The sequence below is a fragment of the Monopterus albus genome, unplaced genomic scaffold, assembly GCF_001952655.1.
Source record: "Monopterus albus unplaced genomic scaffold, M_albus_1.0 scaffold24.1, whole genome shotgun sequence".
Lineage (NCBI taxonomy): Eukaryota > Metazoa > Chordata > Actinopteri > Synbranchiformes > Synbranchidae > Monopterus > Monopterus albus.
In genome coordinates this window covers 223,287-251,165 of record NW_018127904.1, presented here as the reverse complement: position 1 = coordinate 251,165, position 27,879 = coordinate 223,287, and the positions used below count along the sequence as shown (strand labels likewise).

The 27,879-nt window shown below is 38.7% G+C and overlaps 1 protein-coding gene across 1 annotated transcript; it reads left to right on the top strand.

The window, feature by feature from the left end:
- On the top strand, positions 1-27,756 carry scn1laa (sodium channel, voltage-gated, type I-like, alpha). The gene is made up of 27 exons (XM_020594825.1): positions 1-464; positions 5,483-5,799; positions 6,354-6,472; positions 7,329-7,418; positions 7,527-7,655; positions 8,961-9,052; positions 11,416-11,646; positions 12,035-12,098; positions 12,253-12,394; positions 13,337-13,543; positions 14,160-14,429; positions 15,050-15,421; positions 16,313-16,442; positions 16,535-16,773; positions 16,860-17,033; positions 17,131-17,496; positions 17,677-18,153; positions 19,714-19,846; positions 19,949-20,103; positions 20,372-20,545; positions 20,663-20,785; positions 22,503-22,826; positions 22,933-22,986; positions 23,899-24,036; positions 24,198-24,302; positions 24,402-24,672; positions 24,784-27,756. Exons 2-27 carry the CDS (start codon positions 5,536-5,538, stop codon positions 25,971-25,973), a joined length of 6,033 nt encoding a protein of 2,010 aa, XP_020450481.1. The 5' UTR covers positions 1-464; positions 5,483-5,535; the 3' UTR covers positions 25,974-27,756.
- The last annotated feature ends 123 nt before the right edge of the window (positions 27,757-27,879 follow it).

The following is a 27,879-nucleotide window of genomic DNA, read 5'->3' as shown; positions in this document are numbered from 1 at the left end:
TTGATGTGGCTGTAGTTTCCTCACTGACTGGGTGCAATTTAGACAGCTGCTCTAAGGACTGAGTGCGCTCACGTTTACATAACTATATGCTCTTACACACACATAGCTGTGGCTTTAGCTTTTAGTTTCCAGTATGGGCCAAATTGCAAACAAACCCACAATTACGCACGATAATCCACCGCAGTAGTATCTAAACGACCATCCTGCTCTCACTCGGTACCCAGGAACATCCGGGAGCGCAGATCTACACTTCTCAGACTCTACCGCACGGAGGGGTGGATGAAACAGTCGCTCTCGGGCTTTTCCTGTTGAAGTCGTGGAAATTATCAGTTCTGCACAGAAAGATGCGTCAAATATCATAAAAGGGCGGACAGGTTTATTTTTAAACAGCATTTTATTGACACCGAAACGCATCCACGATATTTTCTGAGTATTGTTCACCTGTCGAGGATGGAAAAGTGATGGTGAGTTGAACAAAATCTGTTAAAGTTGTACTGAGTGCTTGTTTCCTCAAAGAAATTGATCTGAATTCGACTGAAAGTTCATCTATTTTTGTGAATATTTTGCGGAAGCCTGTAGCTGTGAAAGTCTATCTATCTATCTATCTATCTGTCTGTATGTCTGTCCTTAATGTCTTTATATTGAGAACTGCTTATCTTCTTGTTAGATGTCATGTTTTACTATTGAAACAGTGGCAGAGGGGTTTTATGGAAAAACGAGATTATCTTCTTGGATAATTGGACAAATTTTAGAGTGCAAATCCTGGGCTACAGTGTATTACAGAAGTTAATGGGCATGGAAGCAATTACTAGCCCACACTCCATCTTAGATGACTTCCTGCTTGCATGATTGTCAACATCATTATTAGATTGCTGTCAATTAGAGATCAGTGTGTCCTGTTTGCTCTCTATCCAGGCAGCACACAAACAGCACTGCCCCACAGCTTGTATGTAAAAACGTGAAATTATTCCAGAGAATGTTAACAGCTTCCCATCATCAGCTACTTTGCCAACGCCCTGAATGAGCAAGACCTAGTCCTGATGCTGTTCTCTGTAAGAGGCATTAGTAAACGCAGAGTGTGAGCACTTAAGAACTGTGAGTGTGTTGGTCCCTAAGGAGCCCACAAATACTGAAGTGTGATCACTCTGTGTGCATGTATATTTAAGATGAAGGGCCATGTTATGTCAATCCTACTGAGTAATGAATGTCATACTACTGATCACTAGTTATTGTTCAGCTGTAGGCCTGCTGTGAGGTGAGGGTCGACCAAAACTGAGCTATAGTGCAGTCTTTATATCTACTGGAAGACAACCTCAAGTTAACAAGACCTTTCATTAGAGTACATGGGTCTAAATGATAGATTCATTGTTTCCAAGTCTGTCATGACACCATACTCGCATCCCATGCTGTGAGTGCACTGAAAATTGGATTGGTTGGTGTAATTGTTCCTCCTGTCCATCCCTGCCCTGAGGCCATCCCTTGCTTCCAGTATGCGATTCCAGTGTAAGTGATGGGAACAAAAGCCACCATCCTCATTATAATAATGGATTGTTTCTGAAGTTACAGGGTTTTTTTGTATAAAATTATATGCCAAAATGTTTTATCAGAACAGTGCACTGTACCTGTGTCTGGTTAACTGGAAGATACATAAACAGTCATTCTTCTTGACCGTTGTAAATATGTGCTTGTGGTTTATTTTGCCATGCTTGTACCTCAGAGACTAGGTTACACTTTGTAACCAGTTTCACCATAATCACTTTAAATATTGATAAGATTCTGACAGCAAAGACGAGACCCTTTTGAGAACACGGTTCAGCTGCTGTGCAGAACAAATATACTGAGTCATGCCTTGCCTAACAGAGATATTCCCATTTTGGAAAACATTTCTCTTTAACTATGATGTCCAAACCAAAATGGACACATTGTGGGCCTGTAACTAAGGGTGTCATTATCAATTAGTCTGCTGGTTATTTTTTCTTGATTAATTGCTTAGTATTTGGGGCTACAAAAGTGAAATTGTGGAAAATGTCCATCACAAGTGTCTTGTTCTGACCAATAGTCTAAAACCCAAACATGCCAAGCAGACTAAGTAAAACAGAAAATATTCCCATTTGAGAAGCTTAAACTGGGGAATTTGACCTTCTTTTTTTTTAAGCGTGGCTCAAAATAATAATTGATTATAAAAAATTATTGCCAGTTAATTAATTGATCAACTATGAATAAAGTATTTTTCCTTTGTTAACATCTAGAGTAGCTTTGCCCTGCATCGGCTCAGTATGTTTTGATTGGAAGCACGAAGCAGTGATCTACAAACACAAACCAGTGCTTTCTTTATGTAAATAAGAAGCATTTTGAGGTGAATGAAATTAAGTTTTGAAATTAGTAATGTCCATTAAATATTCAAGCTGAGCTTCTCTTTTACACTGCATGAGTGTTTCATATACTTGAAGACGAATCAGCTGGCAGTCATCACTTAAAGATCCTCAGCAGGGCCGAGTTAGATGTATGGTGAAGAGAAATAACAAACCAATGTGCTGATGTTCTGTTCCAGCACAAGTTGGTGGGAACAAATGTGTCCATTTTAGGTTAGTCAGTACAAGGTCATGATGCTGACAGGTTGCAGATAAATTGAAGTGGGCCTGTTTGAAGCTTCAAAGTGGCAGCTCATATCTCAAGCTGTGTGTAATGAGTTGGGGACAGATTTATGCATACCTCTTTAGCAGCTTGACCTTTTTGGGTGAACATCAAATCAATGTTTATTATTTTGTTTTCAGAGAGTTATCAGATTGTTAAAGGATAAGGCCTTTTCTAAATTAATAGTAGTTTCAGAAATTTCCATTCACAGACTAAAACCAACAATGAATTTCCTGTACTCACGGTTAATGTCTGTCAGCTGTTATTCCTGGAATACCTGGTTTGTCTGTGCGATAGACCTCCATTGTTGTTCAAAAAACATTAAAAATGCATCTGGGAAACACACCAGTGCACTGGGTGACATGTTACTGTATTACAAAACCCCAAACCAGACTATGTTGCCACTAAGGCTCCATGTGGCCATATTTTGCTGAAGTTAGCACATGTCAGAGTTGTTGACTGTGCATGTCCAAGATCTTGTGCAAGCTCTCTGCTTTTACAGTCTTCTAGCTCTTCATGCTTGGGTCTGGGGTTTGCTCATGAGGAAACATGTCACCCAGTGCAGCGGTGTGTTTCACTGATGCGTTTTTAATTGTTTTTGAACAGCCGTGGAGGTCTATGGCAGTGGTTCCCAAGTGGGAACTGGGGGGGTGTCCTCTTGATTTTTATTAAAAAAAGAGAGAGAGAGATGAAATCCAGATTTTCAGATGTTAATGAATATGTCACAAAGATGCATGGGTGATAGATCTATTTCTTACAAAAGAAGAGAACGTGGAATACCTCCAAGCTGAGGATGAGCGCATGATATCAATCAGGTCAGATTCTCTCCTAGAGATTCTACATTGAACATATATACAAGCAGTTTTGGCTTATGAAAGGACCGGACATTGCTCCAAGACTAAATATAGGCTAAGGAAAAATCATCTGATATATTGCAGAAAAATAACTTGTTCAAACTTACTACAGGTATTAAGTTCACTGTTGGTGTTCATTGTACAGTGTTTTTATATAAGTTAGATACTTTATGAAATTTCTACAAAAGAAATTTTAAAAGAAGTACTCTATTTGTCCATTTGTAATTATGTGTGTGGTTTAAGGGGTGGGGTCATCAGCGTACTTGATGAAACAGGGGTCTCTTTAGGAAAAATTTTGGGACGCACTGTTTTATGGCACAGACAAATAAGATGATCCAGGGCTGACAGATTGACAGACATTAATCGTGAGTAGAGGTAATTCATTGTTGGTTTCAGTCTCTGTATGGGGGAGTGTTGAAAATACTGTTAACCCTCCTGTTATGTTGCGGGTCAAATCCACCCTGAACACAAGAGGTGTCTCATGGTAATTTATGAACATCACTTCATAAAAATAAATGTATGATTTCAAAATGTAAAATAAAACTTCAAAAATCAACGTCATGTAAAAATAGTGTATTTTATATGTAGGTCTTTCCAATGTATATTAAAAAAGTTTTAACATGCATTTTTTATGAAAAACTAGTGCATTATCCTCATTGAACCATAACCTGAGAGGTAAAGAACACCATTGCACTAAATAGTGATTGAAATGGTTACTAAGGGTAAAATTAACCCAGGAACATCACTGCTGTTCCTGAGAAATGAACATAACAAGTGGGTTAATATGGAAAATGACGGACCTTATCTTTTAAGAAGAAGTTTGTTGTTACTCAGAAGTTCAGTTGTTCCTTTTAACCAATACAGTGGTTGTAGTTACAAGGAGTGACAGCTGTCACTTAAGATTGTCACACATCAGTGGCACTTTATCAAGGCACTTCCTACTGTACCACACATGATAAACACTATCTATCTATCTATCTATCTATCTATCTATCTATCTATCTATCTATCTATCTGTCTATCTATCTGTCTATCTGTCTGTCTGTCTATTACATTTATTTTTGTTTCACTCATAAAGGCTACAGCAGAGCAGAGCACTGGTACTCTGATCCCAAATGGTGTACTTTTATTTCATAAAATGTCATTTTAGAGACCACATTTTGCTTTGCTGTAGTGTGTCTGTGTTGGAGTTACTGTCTAGTAGATATGAAAACCATGTGCATAAACATAAATTAAGACTTACAGTTTTTTTTGTAGTTTGACATCCCTGTGTTATTACATTACATCACAGCCATGTATAACTCAGTGCTGAGGACAGTGGATTGACCAGTGTGTTTGTGATTGATTTCTTGCATCACAGGCTGTGGAAGTATTCTATTACACGTATATATCCAGATCAGGCAAAAGCTCTCAGTGCCAGGGCACCCACAGAGATGCAGTGCAGTCTGTAGTGCATTCATATTTAATACTGCATAGGTCTGCCCAACACATCATACCAGTCAGGCCTATTAGTAGGATGGATCTTTTCCTCCGACCCCTATGTCTCAAGCGCTAAGGGAAAAGTGGCCTCTTTTCATTTTGAGAGATGGAAGAGAGGAGCAAAAATCTCACCTGGAATTGATCACTGTCACATCCAATCTCAATTTTTTCTACAGACCAGCAGATAATTAGGTCTAATTTTACCATAGCTGCCAGGAATTTATGTGTATGACAGCCATCTCTAGGCTTATTATAGCCTACCATGTCATGAGAAGATGATCTCTGACCAAAATACTTAACCACACCCACCAACCTCTTATTCATTTAAAGCAGTAGTTTTTATGTAGAAATTTGAAATACAGATGATTGGCCAGAGGCTAATTATTCTACATTAACTGTTCTATTATATTTTTCAGTTGAATAACATTTCATGTTAGGACAAGGTTGATTTAAATGAGCAGTTTGAATAGCTGTCAATCTCTAATCAGAGCTCCTTCTCTATTCTGACCCCTCAGGCCTTTCTCATGTAGGAGGTTAGCTGATCACTCTGAAAGTGCAGGATGAAAAGATGGCAGAGCTGCTTGTACCACCAGGTCCAGACAGCTTCCACCCCTTTAGTTGCGAGTCCCTCAAAGCCATCGAGGGACGGATTGCTGAGGAAAATGCCAAGAGGCCAAAGGGCGAGAAGAAAAAACGCAGTGATGACAATAACCGGAAGCCTAACCGTGACCTGGAGGCAGGCAAATCACTCCCTCTTGTCTATGGGGACATTCCTAAAGGCATGGTGTCGATACCACTGGAGGACTTGGATCCCTACTATTCTAATCAGAAAGTAGGTTTGCTGGATTTCAAACTTGAGCATGAATTCTAAAGATAAGATGAAAATCTTGATCACAAAAAATCAGGATTCAAATTTAGATTTATTTTTCTCTTATCATGATTAAGAAAAATCTTTCCTCAGTGAATGGAGTTTGCTCAGTTGCCATCACAAAACTACAGTTTTGGATGTCAAAAATTAACTTTTATTAACATATTTTGATGTTATCTTAACATAGGTATTATTACTGAAATGAGGATTCTCTCATCTGGCTCTGCATGCAGCCGTTATCACTGCAGTGTCATCTAGTCAGAGGCTTTGAATCTTAAATGACAAAGGCAGTAAAAAGGACTTAATAAGGTTCATCAGCAATATACAGAATGTGATTTATACATCAAAATGTGTGCTGTAAATCATAAGGCTACTGTAGTCTGAGTAGTAGTCAAACGTAATGCTACTATGGTTTATTAATATTGAAAAGTATAATGAGGTATTGCAAATCAGTTTAATGGAAATAAGAGTATTTTATACATTCACGAAAGACAAACCAGTATCTCTTTTTCTCTTAGACTTTCATAGTATTAAACAAAAAAAAGTTCATCTTCCGCTTCAACGCCGATCCTGCCTTGTACCTCCTGAGCCCCCTCAACCCTCTTAGAAGAATATCAATTAGGATATTGGTACACTCATATCCTTTCATTAAGGCATTAATCTGACAAATATGAATGATGTTTGTGTTGAGCCCATACAAAACTTGGGTTTCTATCCTATAACCTGATTACTGTTTGCCAAAATATGACAAGATGAATTGTTTACATTGCTGCTTTGTTTGAAATATGAGCAGTAGGGCTATCTCGAATGGGCTTCAGAGCTTTGGTAGTAATAATCGGCAAATATGTGTATATGCAACGTTGCTGCTTGATCGGTCTGTTAAAGTGACGGCTTTCTGTCATTCAGACATAGAGTACTAGACTCTGTGTTCCTCAGGCCTTCATTCAGGACCGTCTACAAAGTGCAACGCTGAAAAGAGATACAACAGAAATATCCACTCTTAGTGTCATCTATTGTCACCAGAATTACTTAACCCATCACTGGTCTTCTGTTGGTTATACCACAACACTTAGGTTGGAACAATGTGTCTAAGAGCGAAGCTACTGAATATTTTTGTAGTACCTCGTTTCAGTGTTGAACTTTGTAGGCAGTCCCAGCACAGCCATCTCACAGCTAACTGCACATATGCTTTTACGTTTTGATATTTTTTCAGACAAGAAAGTCACCATTTAGATTTAGGATATCTGGTCTGCCTGTTCGAGTAATGCGTAGGCTTATTTGGAGATTTTCAGAGTACCAATTAGCCGACTTAAGCTGTCTCCATCCATAATTCTTCATCATCTGACTCAGACTGAATTTAAATTTCCTGATTTCTCAACTATTCAAATACTAAAATTGAAAACCAGTTATCTACCCAGTGAACGGATATCCGAATAGTTGAGTATTTGGGTCCAGCCCTAATGATAAGTGGCTTTCTTGACAACTACCTGCAGATTGTTCAATGTTATGATCATGCTTACCATCATTACCAACTGTGTATTTATGACACTGAAGAAACCACCGGACTGGACAAAGAATGTAGAGTAAGTTTTCCATGAACCCCACACTGAATCACATAAACACACTATTTAATAAATACATTACACACAGTGTAGATGCCGTGTAGAGTAACAGACATTTTCTTCCAACAGGTACACATTTACCGCAATCTATACTTTTGAATCTCTGGTTAAAATCTTAGCTCGAGGGTTCTGCATAGGAAAGTTCACCTTTCTAAGAGATCCCTGGAACTGGCTGGATTTCTCTGTTATTGTTATGGCGTAAGTACTTATATAATTTAAACTAAATAATGCTTGAACAACTCTTAAATCTTTTCTGCAAGGTTCCTTAGTATAGAGTTTGTCTTACAAATGCATGAGCTGGCAACCAACAAGTTCTGTGTTTTATTGTGTCACTGTTGGTACCAAAATCAACAGTATGTATGATTATTACTTGCATCTATATTACCAGGATCAGTTTAGTTCAAAAGACATGTTTTCAGGTCTTAGAGGATAAAGCTGGTGTTACTTTATAGTTTTCTTACAGTCAGCAAATCCTAGACAAATCATGCATTAGAACATATTTCAGTATTGCCGGGTTCCCACCCTGCCTGTGGCACTCAGTTGAAGCCAGTGACTGTAAAAACGATGGACAGGCTAAGAGCTCTCAGAAGTGATGCTACCGTGACTCGATCGCCCCCTGGTGGCTGGTTGCAATATAGGTCATAAATCCCGCCTCCTCCAACTTAGCCACGCTAAAAACTCAAAGTACAAATCAGATAAATTTTTCCCACAGGTCACTTCTGTGGTTTTTGGTAGATATTATTACACTGATGTACAAGTTTTCATGTTTCTGGTAAGTTTGTTTCCAATAAGTTATTTGATGATATAAAAAGTGATGTGTTTTGGTTGATTTGACAGCTTTGATTGGCGATCGCTTCACTTCTGGTTGCTACTGCACAGAATCTGGTTGTAAAAAAGCAAGACGGCAGTCGCCGTATTCATGATATCTAGGCTTCACTTTTGCATAGTGGAGGGAAGTGGTGAATCCATGTCCATCATAGTACATGTCAGTGGTCAAGGCCCAGCAATTCCTACTGAAGTTATGAATCTTTACAGTCAACTCCAAATATATAGTTTCATTTTAAAAATGATAAATAAATATTCTTAAACTGCTGGCTTTTAGTTTTTAGCAAACATTTTTTTAGACTTGACTAAACTATGTATATGTTAGGCTCTATTTTCAGCTGTGGATTACACTTTTGAAGCACAAACAATATGCAGGGCAATACTTGTTGGTAGGACCAGTTCATTGTTGGTTTTGGTCTTAATATAGAATATCACCAGTCTTATCCTTTACATTTTTATCACATGGGATCTGGTGCACATGTTATTGTACGTCACAGTGGCCTCATTTTATCTTTGCCAATGTGTATGCAGTGAATAGTTTTGTTACACCTGATACTGTATGTACTTCAGTGTAATCATGCAACTTATCTATCTACAGTAGGATTGTTGGCTTCAATCTATGTTACATGCATTGTTGTCTGAGTCAATATTGCATAGTAATTCTGAGTTTTCTTGCAGGTATGTAACAGAGTTTGTAACCCTAGGCAATTTTTCAGTCCTTCGCACATTCAGAGTGCTGAGAGCTTTCAAAGCTATCTCAGTTATACCAGGTAAGCAGTAGGAACAACTGCATGGTAGTTCCCCTCTTGCATCAATTACCTCTCTTCTTGCAGCTGTCTTTACATGTACAGTCTTATGCAAAAGTTTAGGCACCCCTTGATAAATAACAGATTTTGGTGATTTTTTATTTGAACAGATGTTAACACAGTTTCTCTTGGAAATGGAAAAAATGCACAATATTTTCTGCAAACAGTGATGCATAGTTACTTCTTATGCCATAAATTGAACAAAAATAAAAAATAAAAACATGATTATGGCATGGTGCAAAAGTTTGGGCACCCTAAGAGTTCCAGAGTCTCAAAGTCTCTCACAAGGTATCAGACCTTAATCAGCTCGTTAGATCTGATGCACAGCAACAGCTGTCATTGGTAAATGCCAATTTCAAAGCTGTACAAATACTTTGACTCTTCAAACCTTGTGCACACACTTGTGGACACCCAGCAACCATGGGTTCCTCTAAGCAGCTGTGTAAGACCCTGAAAATGAAAGTTATTGATGCCCACAATGCAGGAGAAGGCTACAAGAAGATAGCAAAGCGTTGTCAGCTTGCAGTTTCCACAGTAAGAAATGTAATTAAGAGATGGCAGATCAGGGGAACTGTGGAGGTCAAGATGAGATCTGGAAGACCAAGAAAACTCTCGGACAGAACTGCTCGTATGCTGGTCAGAAAGACAAATCAAAACCCCCATTTGACTGCAAAAAACCTGCAGGAAGATTTAGCAGACTCAGGAGTGGTGGTGCACCGTTCCACTGTGCAGCGATGCTTGCACAGACAAGGCCTTCATGGAAGAGTCAGCAGAAGAAAACCTTATCTGCGTCCCCATCATAAAATCCAACGTCTGAAGTATGCAACAGGACATCTACAGAAGCCCGATGCGTTTTGGAAACAAGTGCTGTGGACTGATGAAGTTAAAATAGAACTCTTTGGACACAATCAGCAAAGGCATGTTTGGAGAAAAAAAGGAGCAGCATTTCATGAAAAGAACACCTTGCCAACTATTAAGCATGGGGGTGGATCTATCATGCTCTGGGGTTGTGTTGCAGCCAGTGGCACAGGAAACATTGCACGGGTGGAGGGAAGAATGGATTCCACTAAATACCAGCAAATTCTGGAAGCAAACATCACACCATCTGTAAAAAAGCTGAAGCTGAAAAGAGGATGGCTTCTACAACAGGACAATGATCCTAAACATACCTCGAAATCCACTATGGAATACCTCAAGAGACGCAGGCTGAAGGTTTTGGAATGGCCATCACAGTCCCCTGATTTAAACATCATTGAAAATTTGTGGGTAGATCTTAAAAGAGCTGTGCATGCAAGACGACCAAAGAATATTACAGAACTAGAAGCCTTTTGCAAGGAAGAATGGGAGAAGATCCCAAGTACAAGAATTGAAAGACTTTTAGCTGGCTATGAAAAGCGTTTGCAAGCTGTGATATCTGCCAGAGGAGGTGTTACTAAGTACTGATTGTGTAGGGTGCCCAAACTTTTGCACCATGCCATAATAATGTTTTTATTTTTTATTTTTGTTCAATTTATGGCATAAGAAGTAACTATGCATCACTGTTTGCTGAAAATATTGTGCATTTTTTCCATTTCCAAGAGAAACTGTGTTAACATCTGTTCAAATAAAAAATCACCAAAATCTGTTATTTATCAAGGGGTGCCTAAACTTTTGCATAAGACTGTATGTAGGATGCTCTCTGACCTCCAGTGTCCACCTCCTTATCACAGCTACAATATATATCACAGAGTGGTTTAAATAATCTAAGCATCCAAATTCCTAAAAGCAACAATGGGTATCCCAGATGAGAGTTACATCAAATTGCGGTGTCAGTAGATCAGTATTCAGTGTAGCCACTGAAATAAGATGCAAAAATGAAAAGTGTTATGTTTTCCTTTCCAAGGATCTTTAGGGGAAAAAGTAGAATTAGTTTCCAAAGCTACTCTGTGAGAGCTGTGCCAACCTGCTTTTTAGTTTTCTTTGCACTCATGTTTCTGAGTGGACCACTCCTTGACTGTCTGGCTTGTGGTTAATGAAGGCATAATGTAGCAAATTTGTAAGGAAGTCATGTAATCTGTGGTAAGGGTGTGTACCATTTTTGCTGCATGTACATCATCACATAGATGCATGATCCTAATTTTGTATATGTCTTTCTGTTCTGAGTGATAAACTGAGTTTTGACTGATAAGTGGCCTCTGTGTTGCCAAAAATTTCAGAACAAAACAGTATCAAAACATGGTGGCTAAAGATTCACTTTTCTGAATATTTCATCTGTTTCCTTTAAAATATTGCATAATTGTGAAAGATCTCAATTTTTACAGAATAACAAATGATATTATATCTGGCAGGCCTGAAGACCATCGTTGGTGCTTTGTTCCAGTCAGTGAAAAAACTTTCTGATGTCATGATCCTCACCGTCTTCTGCTTGAGTGTCTTTGCCCTCATAGGGTTACAATTGTTTATGGGTCATTTAAGTCAAAAGTGTGTACGGATCCCACATAATGAAACATCATCTAATTGGACTGACGTGAATGGAACAGTGCCCTTTTTCAACTTGACTGAATACAGGCTCAATAAGAGTGAGTATCTGATTTTCTTCTGTTCTGCTCCGAGTTGGTCATAGGGTGGTCCTAACATTATATCTAAGGGGATACACTGGACATTATGTGATTTTGAGTGAGCAAAACTCACAAACATTCCCCAGTCCCTCTGAGAACCTCCGAGAAAGTGAGGATTTGCTGTTTTTCTTATGTGATACATGAAGTTAATTGATCCATTTCAGGTTGTAGATGAGCTATTTGAAGATGCCAACTTAAGAACCTGTAACTCACGTTCACAGTACTGTTGAACTGGATTGCATTAGATTGTGAGGATGTCCCTTATAAATGTATTGTGCCTACCTTGTGCCTCAGCCACAGCCCTTACCACAAAAAAGCAAAACTATGATTTTCCTTCTCTTCCTACCAGGTAATTATTATTACCTTCCAGGAAAACGAGATCCATTGCTTTGTGGAACTGGCAGTGGAGCTGGGTAAGTTTATTCCTCGACTATTAGAAGCCTGGATACAATATAGAATGAATAAAATGCCTGACGTTTCTGTTTTGGCATGAAATATCACCATATACTGAGAGCAAGCAGAAGTGTGATCCCCCTCAGAGGTTGACAGACTCTCTGTTTGTTGCAGGCAGTGTCCAGAGGGGTTCGAGTGCATGAAAATCGGAAGAAACCCAGACTATGGTTACACCAGCTTTGACTCATTCGGTTGGGCCTTCCTTTCTCTGTTCAGACTGATGACACAGGATTACTGGGAAAACCTTTACCAGCAGGTAGGCAGTGGAACTAGGAATGCCAAAAAATGTCAACATGTTTAAACAGTTCATACTCAATGAGTCTGGGTCAGAGGAGGCATCGACAGCACCTCTCCACATTAAGACTGAGACTAAGTTCTGGAGCAAATTTCTACAACAAAAATATTTGAAAACAAGCTACATATTGTGGCTTTAATAAAACCATTTAATTATTCAACACAAACTGTTGATTCAGTCCAGATTTTCAGCATGACTGTTTTGTATTAGGCTAATTATGAGTCTTCCTTGTTTTTTTAAGAAGAGCATGTTTGCTGACAGGTTGATGAGCTGTTTGACTTCATGCGTGGTTCAGGGTGCCCTGTTTGTAATGGCCGATGTTCTAAATACATAAAAAAACTGATGTTTGCTGCACTAAGGATGCGTGTTCTCACATTACAGCAATGATAATAAAGGGAGTGTTTTAATCATCCTGTTTAAACAAAGCTCTAAATCAAGTGCAGGTGCATCTTGGCCAAAAGGAAAAAAGATGAGTTCCACAGTGACTCAGACAAACATGTTATGAATGGCTCTAAAGGTGTTCAAAGAATAGATGTACTGTACTATCAGCATGTAACGCAAACAGTAATACAACAAAGATCTCATGAACAAATCTTTATACTATAATCTAATGTCTTAGCTTTCTTTTATGTCAGTAACTCTTGGAATTTTCTTTTCTTTTTTACTCTGCTAAACAATCATATTCAAAGCCAAACTTGATGACTGCTATTTCTTATAGAAGAAAACAACAATGGATGTATCAAAACCACAGCAACAGTCAACAGAGTTTTTATATCTTCATCCTGGTTTAATAATTTCCCTAGTTAGCATGAAAAAAGTATAAATATAAACAAGCAATCACATTATGATTACACATACTGTATATGTAATCAGAGACCAGAGCATTGTTTGTGTTTCCTCCAGACGTTGCGGGCAGCTGGGAAACCCTACATGATCTTTTTTGTGCTGGTGATATTCCTTGGTTCCTTCTACCTGATCAACCTGATCTTGGCTGTAGTAGCCATGGCCTATGAGGAGCAGAGCCAGGCCAACATTAAGGAGGCTAAGCAGAAGGAGGAGGAATTTCAGGCCATGGTTGAGCAGCTGAGACGGCAGCAAGAGGATACTCAGGTATGCAGCAATCCAGTGTGTTGTGTCACATCATACCATCTTGTTTACCCATCTTGTTTTGTAATACCAGAAATCAGATGGCTTGTACTATAATATTTACTGATTGATTTGATGATATATTATCATAAATTTACAATTTTTTAACATTCTAATACTGCAGACTAAGAAATGTATGTATGGTAGTCACTTTTCAGCTACCTATAATATTTATTAGGGATGGGCATTTCAAGCTAAAATACTACTCAATATTCACTGGGAACTATTTGACAAATATTGCTGCTCATTTTAAAATGTCTGGCTAGCTACAGCAGAACTCGCCTATGCAGATAGCAGACAGATATCAGAATCCTGGATCGTCTGTTTTTCTCAAATGATCAATCATAGACAAGATATTAGCATAAAACTTACACAGTGTGGTATGTGTTGTCTGTATGATGGTGAACATCTTTGGTTCTCATTATGGCAGCGTGCTCTTATGGGTAACTGAACCTAAGCTTCTCTGTGAATACAGCTATGCAACTGACTACATCCCTAACAAAATGTCAGCAAAAACAATTTAAGAATCACAGATTTATTCCACCTATTTACCCTAAATGTCCTGTCTTTCGTCTTCCAGGCAGCAGCAACTCCAGGTGCTGTAGAAAGCGAGGAGGTCAGCGATAAAGGCAGCAGTGCTGATAGCCCCTCCGACATCTCCAAACTGAGCTCCAAAAGTGCCAAAGAGAGACGCAACAGGCGAAAAAAACAAAAGGAGGAGGAAGGCAAAGGGGCTGATGAGAAATCTGTTAAATTGGAGTCACAGGACAGTATAAAGAAGGCTCGCTGTCGCTTCTCTGTGGATGCAAACCTGCTCAACTATGACATGAAATGCTCATCTGCACATCAGGTTCAGTACAATCTGTCAATTTGTATATGACAGCCATGTATATGTATGTATGCTCTTTGCCCTCATCCTTCATGAATTGCTAACATATTTTGTGATTGCTTTCATGTCATATAGTTCACTTCTAATACAATGGCAATATTTTTTTCATTTCATCATCATCATCATCATCATAATCATCATCTCCTTTGTCTTCATCAGCTTCTTATATTTCTTGTCATTGCCAATTATCACCAGGATACATTTTTCTTTTTACGGTTTTCCTGCTTTCAATGCTTGTCATCATTATGACCATCAGCATAATCAGCATCGTGCTCATCATCGTCATCATCATCTTTTTCTCCTTTATCATCATCATGTTCATCATCACAGTGATCATCATCCTTGCCAATCTCAGTCATTATCAACATGTGCTATTAATTTTAAACTTTCCTTACAATGCTCATTGATTCCTTTATGGCCATCATCATCATTGCGATCATCTTGTAATTTTTTTCTTCACCTCAAACAGGATTCACTTTTTTCATTTGTGCATATGACAGTCACCTTCATCGCTATTTTTGTTTCTTTACAGTCAGCATGCATCAGAGCTTTCCACTGAAGAAAATATCTTTCTTTCCTAGTCCTCTCTGAGTTTTCATGGACCCCTGTTCTCATCCAGACGGAACAGTAGGACCAGTGTTTTCAGTTTCCCAAGCCAAACGCAGGACATGGGCTCAGAAAATGACTTTGCTGATGATGAGAACAGCCTTTTTGAAGACAACCTAAGCCGGAGGGGCTCTTTGTTTCTTCCTCGAGGCTGTGATAGATGCAGCAGCAGTATGAGCCAATACAGCTTCTTGTCACATCTCCTGCTTCAACCCAATGGGATCAAGCACAACTCTATGGACTGCAGTGGAGTTGTATCTCTAATGGGTGGGAATTCACACCCATCGTCACCTGCGGGGCTCCATCTGCCTAAGGTGACGGTAGATAGAGCCTCCAGTGGAGACAATGTAAGAAAGACTTGTAGAGCTCAGATGATCTTGTTTCATTTGCATGTAGCTCTATTGTAGCCTTGGTTGTGTTACTGATTATTTCCTTTCTTGATTTCTATGCTACTGATTTTGTGTTCCAGGATCTTTCATTCCAGCAGGCTATGCAGTGAACAGCTGTTTATTTATTTAATTGCTTTGTGTTACATTATTGCGTGCTGATGCAATCGCAAGCAAAAGCTCCAACACCAGTAATTTGAAAGTGAAAATAGTACAGTTCAGGCTGGTGGGAACGCCGTTAATTTGCAGGTATTCAGTCATAAACCGAAGGGAGAAGTCATAGGATCACCAGCATCATTAGGATTTGTCTTATTGGCACCGTGGATAACTGCACCTACATTCATAGCAATTCATTTAACCAACAGACTGATGCTGGCATCCCTACAACACTAACTCCTCAGATATGCCCAGTGCCAAGTGTAGTGCACCGTCTTTGGTAGACACAAGAGCCTTGGTGGGTGGTTAAGTTAACATTTAACTGATAATGCTGTATAGAATGGTGGAGAATGACAAAAACAACGTTCTTACCATTACACTTCTGTTTCCTGAGCCACTATGATTGGCAAGCACCTTCTGACCAGGATGCTATTATTCCGCCAAGTTATACTGTATATAACCTTACTGTAAGATCTCCTTATTGGAGTCAACTTGGTATACTGTAAAACTGTGCAGCTTTCTAATGCACAGCTCCCTTTGCTTGTTATTTCCTTTTACTTTTGAAACTCAGCAATGTGATAATAACACAAAATGCTGACACTTTTATTCATGTCTGTAGCTACTGTATATCCAAGGTAACGTGTAACATATTCTCAGTGACACAGTTGCATCTCTAAGAGTGATTTGTATCCCCAGCCTGACACCACAGACACAGAGTACAGACAGGCCGATGGAAGAGCACAGGAGTTTATGGACTGTCTTGAAGGCCCAGAGGCCAGACAGCGAACCCACAGTGTGGCTAGTGTCATAACGAGCACAGTGGATGGTAAGTATTCTTCACGAGGGCGCCAACATAATTGTGGATATTGACAAGATAAATATTGCTATTTTTATTTTTCCATCACTCATGTGCATCAGAGCTTGAAGAGTCGAGGCAGAAGTGTCCTCCTTGGTGGTACAAATTTGCCCACACCGTCCTCATCTGGGAATGCTGTCCAGCATGGCTGCAGATCAAGAAGGTGGTTAAACTAATTGTGATGGACCCATTCGTGGACCTAACCATTACCATCTGCATTGTACTCAACACACTGTTTATGGCAATGGAGCATTATGAAATGACCAAACAGTTCTCCAATATGCTGACTGTAGGCAATCTGGTGAGTGGCCTATAGAGGACTGATTTTGTTATTGTTTGCAATAGGTATCGTGTGTAATAATGGTCAGTATTTTTGTTTTTATAAAGGTATTCACTGGCATCTTCACAGCTGAAATGGTCCTTAAAATCATTGCTTTGGACCCATACTATTACTTTCAGACAGGATGGAATATTTTTGATGGGATCATTGTCAGTTTAAGCATAATGGAGCTTTGTTTGGAAAATATGGGTGGCATGTCGGTTCTGAGATCATTCAGATTGGTAAGTCTAAATACATATGCATCATAGCCAGTGTGTTCGCATGCATTTTGAGTGCAGAACCATGTGAAATGATTTGATTTTCTTTTCTTTTTTACAGCTGAGAGTATTCAAGTTGGCTAAATCGTGGCCCACACTTAACACTCTCATCAAAATAATCGGTAATTCGGTGGGGGCTTTGGGCAACCTGACCCTGGTGCTGGCCATTATTGTCTTCATCTTTGCTGTGGTGGGCATGCAACTGTTTGGAGCAAAATACATGGACTGTGTGTGTAAAATCTCGAAGGACAAGGAGAATTGTAAACTGCCTCGTTGGCACATGAATGACTTCTTCCATTCATTCCTCATTGTGTTCCGAGTGCTTTGTGGAGAGTGGATAGAGACCATGTGGGACTGTATGGAGGTGGCTGGGACGACCATGTGCATCACAGTCTACATGATGGTCATGGTTATTGGAAACCTTGTGGTACATTATGATCTCTTATGGTCAATTCATGAGTTGAACTCTTCACACTCTTATTGATATAGTTGAAAGAATAATCATCCATGATGCAGTTCTATAGTTACACGTGTTTTGTTCTTATAAGAAAGTACAATAGCTAAAAGATAAAGCAATCTTACATTAAGTCATGTCATTATCTGATAGGTGCTGAATCTGTTCCTCGCCCTACTGCTGAGTTCATTTAGTGCTGACAACCTGGCAGCGACAGATGATGACAGCGAGATGAACAATTTGCAGATTGCAATTGGACGGATTCACAAAGGCATTGTGTTCGTCAAATCCCTGCTTCGAAGTAGCTGCAGCAGCGTCTGCCTCGGGGATAAGAAAGGGAAGGGTGAGAACAAATCTTTGGATGAGCTCCACAAAGCTTTAGGGCCAAACGGCATCCCCAAGCATACCACCAAAGACTTTACTAAGAACGGCAATGGGGATGTGATTGGAGTGGACAAAAATGGGGGCAAATACATAGTCTGCAGCAAGAGTGATGATTCTATAATGTCTTTCATCAACAATCCTGGTGTGACTGTCAATGTACCTATCGCTGTGGGAGAATCTGACTTTGAAAACCTCAACACAGAGGACTTCAGCAGTGCCTCGTCTGATCTACCAGGATGCCATGTGGTAAGGATGCTCTTGTGGACTGGTCTGATGTGAAGCTGGTTTAGAGACAATGATTTCATTTATTAGCAGTGTCATGGTAACGGCTTGCTTGTTGCTGCTTTAGAGATGCTCTCACATCTTTACTTATTGAGCTGACTTCATCAGTATCCTTTTCAAGCAGGTCATTCATCCTCTTTTGGCCTTTAGATATCCTTTGTGAAAATACTAATGTGCAATCACTTTAAAGATTTTTTAATATAATTTAATTTTAGTATTCTTTTCTTGAGTTTTGACACAATTTCAATTTAATTTTTGTTGTGATGTCAAATTTGTTTAGCTACAGTGATGTATTATTTTATTATGATATATATAATTTTAAAATAACATTCTTAATGAGATGATAACACATTGGTAATTTGTAGTTATTTTGATTCATTCAAATGACAACTAATATTCCAGAAGTGACAAAATATTTCATGTCCACAGTACTCTCAACTGAACTAACACATCTGACAGAAACAGAATGGATGAGGTGGCAGTACAGACATATTGACTTTAGTGCTCACAATGTATCGCAGAAAACATACTTACATCATTCCCTGCACTACATTAGCTGGTCCCAGGACAGCCCAGAGCTCCTGCATTCTCCAGAAAGGCATTCAAGCTGTTGTTATCTACCAGCTATTAGGAGACACACCCATACAACAACAGTCTGAGGAGACCATGTGGCTACTGTACAACACTGCCAGGCTTCATATTTCCAGTGTTACATTTATGAAAAGGATGCAGCACTGCAATCATATTTTAGACTTATTAAATGTACCTAATTTTGGTATTTCATAGGACTAGTTGCAAAGAACAAGTACTATATGTCTCTGATTTCTAAGCAAATATTTGACAAAAGTCAAATGCTCAGGCATAGTGCAGCATGCTGTCATGTTAGCACTGTTGTTTATCTAAATAACAGCAACTGTGTAATGATAATGGCTTAGTGTCACTTTTCCCTTTGGAATGTCTGTGTGTGTGTGTCAGGTGTGTGTCTCCCACTTGAAATGAAACTGATGTGGAACCTAAAGACAGTAGCAATGTAATGTAGTCTTATTGACATCTCTGTTGACGGGCAATGGACTGCCTTTGTGCCATTAAGCTACTAGACTGCTCTAATGTTTGTTTTATTTATTTATTTATTTATTTATTTGTTTTCAAATGAATAAGACTGCAGGAAGAATATAGATATTTTTCATATTTAAACACAAGATTTGTTACATTTTGTTACAAGAAATTCATGCATGTTCATTCATTTTAGCCATCACACATTTGATTTAGACTTGAACTGAACGTATGTCTGACTCTTGTCATGTGTGTCTTATCAATAGCCATATCTACTATATTTCAGTGGTGGTTCAAACTTAGCAAGAACACCTCTTGTTCAAGTCTCTTGGTATTTTCTTAAAATTTCTTTGTGTGAAAAATGCATGAAGATTGTATATACGTAGGTGCTCAGCATGTCATCCCCTTAGGTTTCCATGGCTCTGTTATTTTTGCTTATATAACACTAGCTTCTCATGGTCTTTTCCTTAGACTCTAGATGATGATGGGCAGCTCAGCTCCTCTGAGGGGAGCACAGTGGACTGTATGCCAGCTGGGGAGGGAGGCGAGTCAGTAAACTTTGAACTAGAAGAATCTATGGATCCTGGCGCCTGTTTTCCTGATGGTGAATACTGCCACAATCACTACCACCACTTCTCTACAGCCTTGATGTTAATCTAATTCTGTTACACGGTTAAATCCCTGTCTCCTCTCTCTTTCTGCTTAGGCTGTGTGCAGAGGTTCCAGTGTTGTCAGGTAAATGTGGATGTGGGCTGGTGGAAGATTTGGTGGACACTGAGAAAGACCTGTTATCGGATAGTGGAACACAACTGGTTTGAGAGTTTTATTATCTTCATGATACTGCTCAGCAGTGGCGCACTGGTAAGTCTCTGCTGGAAAACAGAACCATGTATTTACATATTATATGTGGCATCGCTCATCAGGCACTAGATTCTCAAATTAATGTGCTCAATATTTTTGATATAACAGACTATTTTTTATTGTGAACAATATATTTTTAATGTCAGGCATGTAGAAGCTACACCTCAAAATCTTCTGTAACATCAACAGTGATGTTTTCCTTCCGTGTATGTTTGGCTTATATTTATCTTCACATTTAATTACTTGTTGTCATTTTTTTTGCATCCAGGCATTTGAAGATGTCTACATTGAACAGAGGAAGACCATTAAAACAATGTTGGAGTTTGCAGATAAAATCTTCACCTACATCTTCATTCTAGAGATGTTACTGAAGTGGGTGGCATATGGATTTGCCAAGTATTTCACAAATGCCTGGTGCTGGCTGGACTTCCTCATTGTTGATGTAGGTTGCTCACATAGAAACACATATACGCATGTTCTTTGCAGTAGTGTCTCATTTAAAGTGAGCATATTGTGGTTCCTCTGCTAATAATGTGACACATGTTTGCATGTGTTCCAGGTCTCACTGGTCAGTCTGGTAGCCAATGCCATGGGATATTCTGATCTTGGTGCCATCAAGTCTCTGAGAACCTTGCGAGCTCTAAGGCCCCTGAGAGCCCTGTCACGGTTCGAGGGCATGAGGGTAAGAGTCACTGGATTTCCCTACTCACTCTGGTGCTATATACCACCAGCTCCCTGCTTTGGTACAGAGTGCAGGTGTTCTGCAGTGTAGCAAAGAGCAGCATAAAGTTCTAGAATTTTGCAAGACCCCCAAAATTTGCATGTAAATGAAGCATTCCTCTCCTTACCTAATTCCTTTTCTCCAGCTTTTATTTGTCCTTGTTCGTCTCACTTAAATATTTAGTTGAATACATCATTGTCTTTTAAATATTTATAATTAATGCCACAATCTAACTATATACCAATAATGCAGGAATAGTTTGACATTTGGGGAATAAGATTTTTTGCTTTCTTGACTTAGATGAAAAAAACTGATGTTATTTCATATTTCATATTTGTCCATTACAGTAAATCTGAAGCCAGAGCCAGCACATGGTTAGCTAAGTTTAGCATAAAGAGTGGTAATACAGGAGCTAAGCTAACTCCTGACCAAAGGTAAAAGAATCCACCAACCAGCAGCTCTAAAGCTCGATAATTAGCATGTTATATCTCATCTTTTTTAATCCATACAGTAGTGAGTGTCTGCTTTATACAGAGTAGTTGACAATGTGAAGTTGTCGTCACATTGTGTTTACTTTTGGGTAAATGTGCCATTTCTGGGGCATCATGGTCATTATCCATTATAGAGATATACTGTACACTACATACATCTATTAAGTAATTTAAAAAAAGTATTATCCCATACAGCTACATACAGTAGCAAATGCTTCAGCTACGTCCAAACATCCACTTTAGTGTTCAGTTTGAGCACAGACAGGACAGAAACTGGTTCATCTGCAGCGTTTGTGTTATCTGCTGACAGCGGCTAGCTAGCGTTATCTTCCAAACCAAGAGCTGAGATCAGGGTGCAGAGTCATTTTTCAGTCTCTCGTCGACAGGACCTCTAGGTCCGCTGTAAGTCAGCCAAGGTTATTCATTCTGAATTACCACAATCAGTAAAATGAGAGCTAAACAATTTAAGCAACTTTTTACCCAAACAAAGCAAGAATGTATGCAGGTAAATACAACGTGTATCTCCCAAAATGCCATCCCTGTCCCAACATTCAAGATAATGTGATGTATCTTCACATTCTCTATTAGTACTCTTTGTATAGGTGCTGGTATGTGGATTGAAATAGCTTTGGATATTGCCAGGCTAGCTGTTTCACCCCAGCCAGAAAGCCTATAATTATATTTCCCAAAATGCCTTTTTAGTGTCCCACAATGCCCCTCATTTGCATGAACAGCATCTCATGTGCGTCAGTAGCACTACATTCTTTTCCAATAAAAATGGTACTGTTTTGGTTATTGTTTGCTTGGTTCTTTAACATGATTTCTTCACATTACATTTATTTTTCTGTTTACAGTAAGTACATTTTGTCATGTCCTCCTGCCTCTACAAGGTGTTTCGTTTCAGTGTTTCTCTAGTTTAGGTGGAACCCATTAAAACCACTTTTAGATAAGTAACATACTTCATTTGATCTATAGTCCATCTTCTCTCCTAATTCTTTTCCCACCTTAACCATGCAGTTTGTCACCATATTTTAGCATTTGTGTTAGCCATAGCTGTGATGATTCACTGAAACATTCACTCTTGTGTTTTCCTATTTTTACCATTACCCAGGTATGCAGTGTTCAGATCAGTTTATAGACGTCTCTATCTGCTGCACCAATTATTATGTTTGTGTGCTGATGTGCAGGTGGTTGTCAATGCCCTGCTGGGTGCCATTCCTTCCATCTTCAATGTGTTGCTGGTATGCCTCATCTTCTGGCTCATATTCAGCATCATGGGAGTCAACTTATTTGCAGGGAAGTACCACCGCTGTGTCAGCAAAAACTCAGATGAGCCTTTCAATACATCACAAGTAAATAACGAGACAGAGTGTGATACACTGGGCAACGTTGCTCGATCACAAGTAAATAACGAGACAGAGTGTACTGCACTGGGCAACGTTTCTCACTGGAAGAATCTCAAAATCAACTTTGATAACGTTGGCATGGGTTACCTTGCATTGCTGCAAGTAGTAAGTAGCTGAATCATTTGTAAATGTTTGTGCCATTTTAAGTTTGTAAATGTGTTAATTGCTGTGTTGGTGAAAAATGAGCATGATGTTGTTCATTTTTCTACAGGCTACATTCAAGGGCTGGATGGACATTATGTATGCTGCTGTAGACTCACGGAAGGTGATGAAATTTTCACATTTAACTCATCCAGCTTGTTTCATGTTATAACATTCTATAACTTGTACCTCTCACTAGGGCATGGATCAGGCCGGATATTTCTGTCCAAACCTGACCTTGCCTAGAGTGTGGTGTCCATACCTAACCCGGACCTGACAAACGTATAGTATATAATGTTAGAATGTGACCAGAGCCCAAGGCAGTTGGGCTTGTACAGTATTTTTCACCTTATCATTAAATGAAGCAGATATTTGAGTGTTCAAGCTATCTATCCTAAAGTCTGACCTGAGCCCAACCTGGACCTGAACATAATTTCTAAATTTCTGTTCGAACCCAGCCCAAACCCTCTGGTACTGACGAGGCTTGTCGGGCTTGGTTTGGGTATCTACACTCAGTGTCACAATATGTTAATTTAATTTAATGTAAGTTAAGATTTTAATGACTTCAAAGCAAGATTTGATCTTCTTTATGACCATCATTTTATATCTGTTATTTGAAAAAATGTTAATGCCTAAATATAACAAACCAGGACAACACTATACATTGTTATATATTGTTATATGACACAGTGTTTAGCTTCTTGTTTTTTTTTTTTTAAGTGAATGAAGTGATTTTTATTATGACATTAAGTAAAACAAAGTATATTCCTAAATTTTCAGAAGTAGCAGCAGAGCTTTTCTTTCTTGACCTGGAAACACATTTTACACACTAAATTGAAATCAATCAACTATAGCAATGCGTAGTTTGTTTTACTAAATGGCCATGTCAAAGATGCATTGACTTACTATGTATGCATACTGAACTTGCTGGTTGACAGTAAAAGTCCTCAACTTGATATACACAAAATGACTTGTATTGTCAACCTAAACCTGTAGGGATTATAACTAATCCTTCTGTTTTCTGTCACTATTATAGGTAAAAGAACAGCCAGTGTATGAAACCAACATGATCATGTACCTGTATTTTGTTGTTTTCATCATATTCGGATCCTTCTTCACACTCAATCTCTTTATTGGTGTCATCATAGACAATTTCAATCAGCAAAAGAAAAAGATAAGTAGCAAGTCTGGTTGCATAATAAAATTTGATATATGACCTGATACTGGGACTTGATTTTCTGTTGTTGTTTAAAAGTGTTACTTTCATTTTCTTTTCCTACAGTTTCTCATCATTACCTTTGCTGAGATTTAACATGCCCCACATCTAATCTTTACTTAGGAGGTCAAGATATCTTCATGACTGAAGAACAGAAGAAATACTACAACGCCATGAAAAAACTGGGGTCAAAGAAACCACAAAAACCTATTCCTAGACCATCTGTATGTAACCTTAACTGTATCTAATCTGCATTACAAATCCGACTTTGTTACACAGCACCTAAAATCTATTTTTGTTTCAATGTCTTTTGTCAATTTCAGAACAAGATTCAAGGATACATCTTTGATGTCACAACAAAACAAGCATTTGATATTGTAATTATGGTCCTCATATGGCTAAATATGGTAGCCATGATGGTGGAAACCGCTGACCAGTCAGATGAAAAGAGTAACATTCTCTATTATATTAATGTAGTATTCATTATCATCTTCACTGGAGAGTGTTTGTTGAAGATAATCTCACTTCGCCAGTACTATTTCACAAATGGTTGGAATGTATTTGATTTCATCGTAGTCATTCTCTCAATTATCGGTATGACTCACCTCTCATTACTCTGTTGCTCACAAAAATTACAGCTATTGGTTTTGTAAGGATACATGTGTTGTTAGCAGTTGTTTCATATGCTTTGCTTTCTTTCCTTAGGTATTTTTCTTTCTAAGGTGATAGAGGCATATTTTGTTTCACCAACCTTGTTCAGAGTCATCCGATTGGCCCGGATTGGTCGCGTCCTCCGCCTTATTAAAAGTGCCAAAGGAATCCGCACACTCTTGTTTGCCTTGATGATGTCACTTCCAGCCTTGTTCAACATTGGTCTCCTGCTTTTCTTGGTGATGTTTATCTATGCCATCTTTGGGATGTCAGCCTTTGCTTATGTCAAGAGGGAATCAGGTATTGATGACCTTTTCAATTTTGAGACATTTGGCAACAGCATGATCTGTCTGTTCCAGATCACCACCTCAGCAGGATGGGATGGCTTGCTTGCTCCCATCCTCAACAAAAATGAAGACTGTAGCAATACCACGGAACATCCTGGCAGTTCTGCTATAGGAGACTGTGGAAATCCTACAGTGGGAATTGCCTTCTTTGTGAGCTACATTATCATCTGTTTCCTGATTGTGGTGAATATGTACATTGCAGTCATTCTGGAAAACTTCAGCGTAGCCACTGAGGAGAGTGCAGATCCGCTGAGTGAGGACGATTTTGAAATGTTTTATGAGGTCTGGGAAAAGTTTGATCCTTCTGCAACACAGTTCATGGAGTACAATAAACTGTCAGATTTTGCAGATGCTCTGGACCCACCGTTACGCATAGCCAAGCCCAACAACATCAAACTGATCTCCATGGATCTGCCCATGGTGAGTGGTGAACGTATTCACTGCCTGGACATTCTGTTTGCATTCACAAAACGTGTTCTAGGCGAGGGTGGGGAGATGGACATCTTAAGGGGGCAGATGGAGGAGCGCTTCATGGCTTCTAATCCTTCCAAAGTGTCCTATGAACCCATCACTACCACCCTCCGCCGCAAACAGGAAGACACATCAGCCACTGTCATCCAGAGAGCATACAGATATTATGCAAGTAGAAATGCTGCCAATAAGCCATCTGACACATCCGGTCACAACATTCAAAAGGATAAAAAACTCACTGACAAAGAGGATGCTGTCACAGACAAGCTCAGAACCAATCCTAGTGCTGATAAAAGTGAACTGGTACCTTCAGTTGCCTCTCAACCCTCATCTAACAGTGTGACAACAAATGGGAAAAATAAATATGAAAAAGACAATAGTGAAAAGGAGGTTATGGGCAAAGATGTTAGAGAGGGAGAGATATAAAATAATCTTAGGGATGCAACAAAGACATTTTAATTAATGACAATGTTTACAGCCTTTGAAAGTGACTATGACATCCACTGGACCCCCTGTCTTTGTATGGATATCTATGCCAAACTGACCATACTTACTTGAGTCTAAAGGTTGGTGCCTAAATGGAAAGGCCCATTCATGTTCAGGAGCCAGGATCTAAGGGGGCGACATTTCTCAAAGTGTTCTGAAAGACGCATTAGTTAATGCTTTAACTTCTACTGCAACTAGTTCTGCTATCCAGTGTCTTGAATTATTGTTACTGTATATCAATGTCGTATTACTTTACCTACTTATTTTTCAGGCAGAAAAACTGTTTTATTGTTATTAATTTGAGAATTGCTTGACTTTTTATACACTTTTTTTGCTCTTCAAATGAGTTGTTGCTTCAGGAGGTAGTCTTTACAATGAACAGCACTGTGTTAAGGCTCGTCTTGCTAACTGATAGCACTTAGAATACTTGACAAATCCAAGAAAAGACAATGTCTGAGTTGCTGCAGTTAAGTATAAAAGTAGACCTGCATGAATGTGATTATGCATGCTGGAGTTTTCATCAGGCTCTCTCCCTGTCCGTCATGCTTTATGATACAAACTACACAGTCATGCATGACATGGCTGTTTTCTTTTTTTACTTTTTAAGGAAGATGACCTTAGCCTACAGAGCAAACAAATCCAGCAAATTATGTTTGAGATGTTTGACTATCAGTGTCAGAACAGCAGAAACATTTTGCACATTCAGTTTGATTCAGTCATCAGAATCATTCATGTATTTCATCTTATCCTTTTGTGTGCTACCTATTTATTAGGTATTTATTGTACAATACAGCTGATTACTTTTATGTACAAATCTTATCATGAACAGTGCTAAAATAGAGTCCCGAGCTGTGGGATTGTCTTTCAGAGCTGCACATTTAGGAAAAGACTTTTTTGTTTGCACACTGTAACAGACCCTTTTATAAGTTACCTCACTTAACCACAAACCTCTAACCGTTTGCTTTATGCGGAAATCAACGGTAATATTGTTTTTAAGACAGCTGCATTATACAGGTCTCCACAATATGTCTGCCTTTTTCATTTAGTCTGTTTTTTTATTAGCTGTTTTTGATGATGAACCTCAATGTGTATTCTATAATGATTATAAAATTACAAAATTTATGGAATTACTTGTATTTATTACCTGTAATATGAAGCCAGATATATTATCCATATTCTGCTGTTTTCAGGCAGACAGGGATGTTATACATCTAGTTGGGAGGTGAAAAGTCAACCTTTAACTGCATATTTTTATTTGAAAATGGTGAATGGCAACGGATAGTTGATCTTTTATGTTTTGTGTGCATTGTAAACTGTTTTGAGCAGTTTACCTCTCAGTCTTTATCATCATGAATATCCGAGTTGAATGAAAGATAGCTCAGAAAATTCCTAAATGATTGTCTCAAGAACATGGCATCAAACATCCTACATCTGTTTACATTTTATAGTGGTGGTTGCGTTACTTTTGTCAGTTCTTCCCCTTGACTTTCACCCTACACAACTACATCTGTTGTTCCATGTTATAGAAATGTAATTCCATTCATGTAAGTATATTTGCATGTAATTAAAATGGTCAATACTTGCACTATACTTTATACATCATGAAAGAATGTTTTGATTACATAGAATTTAAGATGTCCCATCATTTATATGCATAATGCTTGTAGTGTATAAATGAACTGCATGAGAGATATAACCCATTTCACTAAAAGCCAAAAGAATAAAGATCACATGTACTCCACAGCACTGGTAGCAGTGCAGAGATATTAGCTTCTAAAGGTTTTGAACATTGGTTGACCTCTCTAACCAGTCAGAGATTTTGACTATTTCTGTTCAATCAGTAAGT

Bases quoted from the DNA above. Each gene is read 5' to 3' on its own strand.
- scn1laa (XM_020594825.1), top strand. From the start codon at position 5,536: ATGGCAGAGCTGCTTGTACCACCAGGTCCAGACAGCTTCCACCCCTTT. The intron at 22,987-23,898 runs GTGATGAAATTT...TCACTATTATAG, and splicing joins CTGCTGTAGACTCACGGAAG to GTAAAAGAACAGCCAGTGTA. The intron at 24,037-24,197 runs ATAAGTAGCAAG...TCTAATCTTTAC, and splicing joins TCAATCAGCAAAAGAAAAAG to TTAGGAGGTCAAGATATCTT.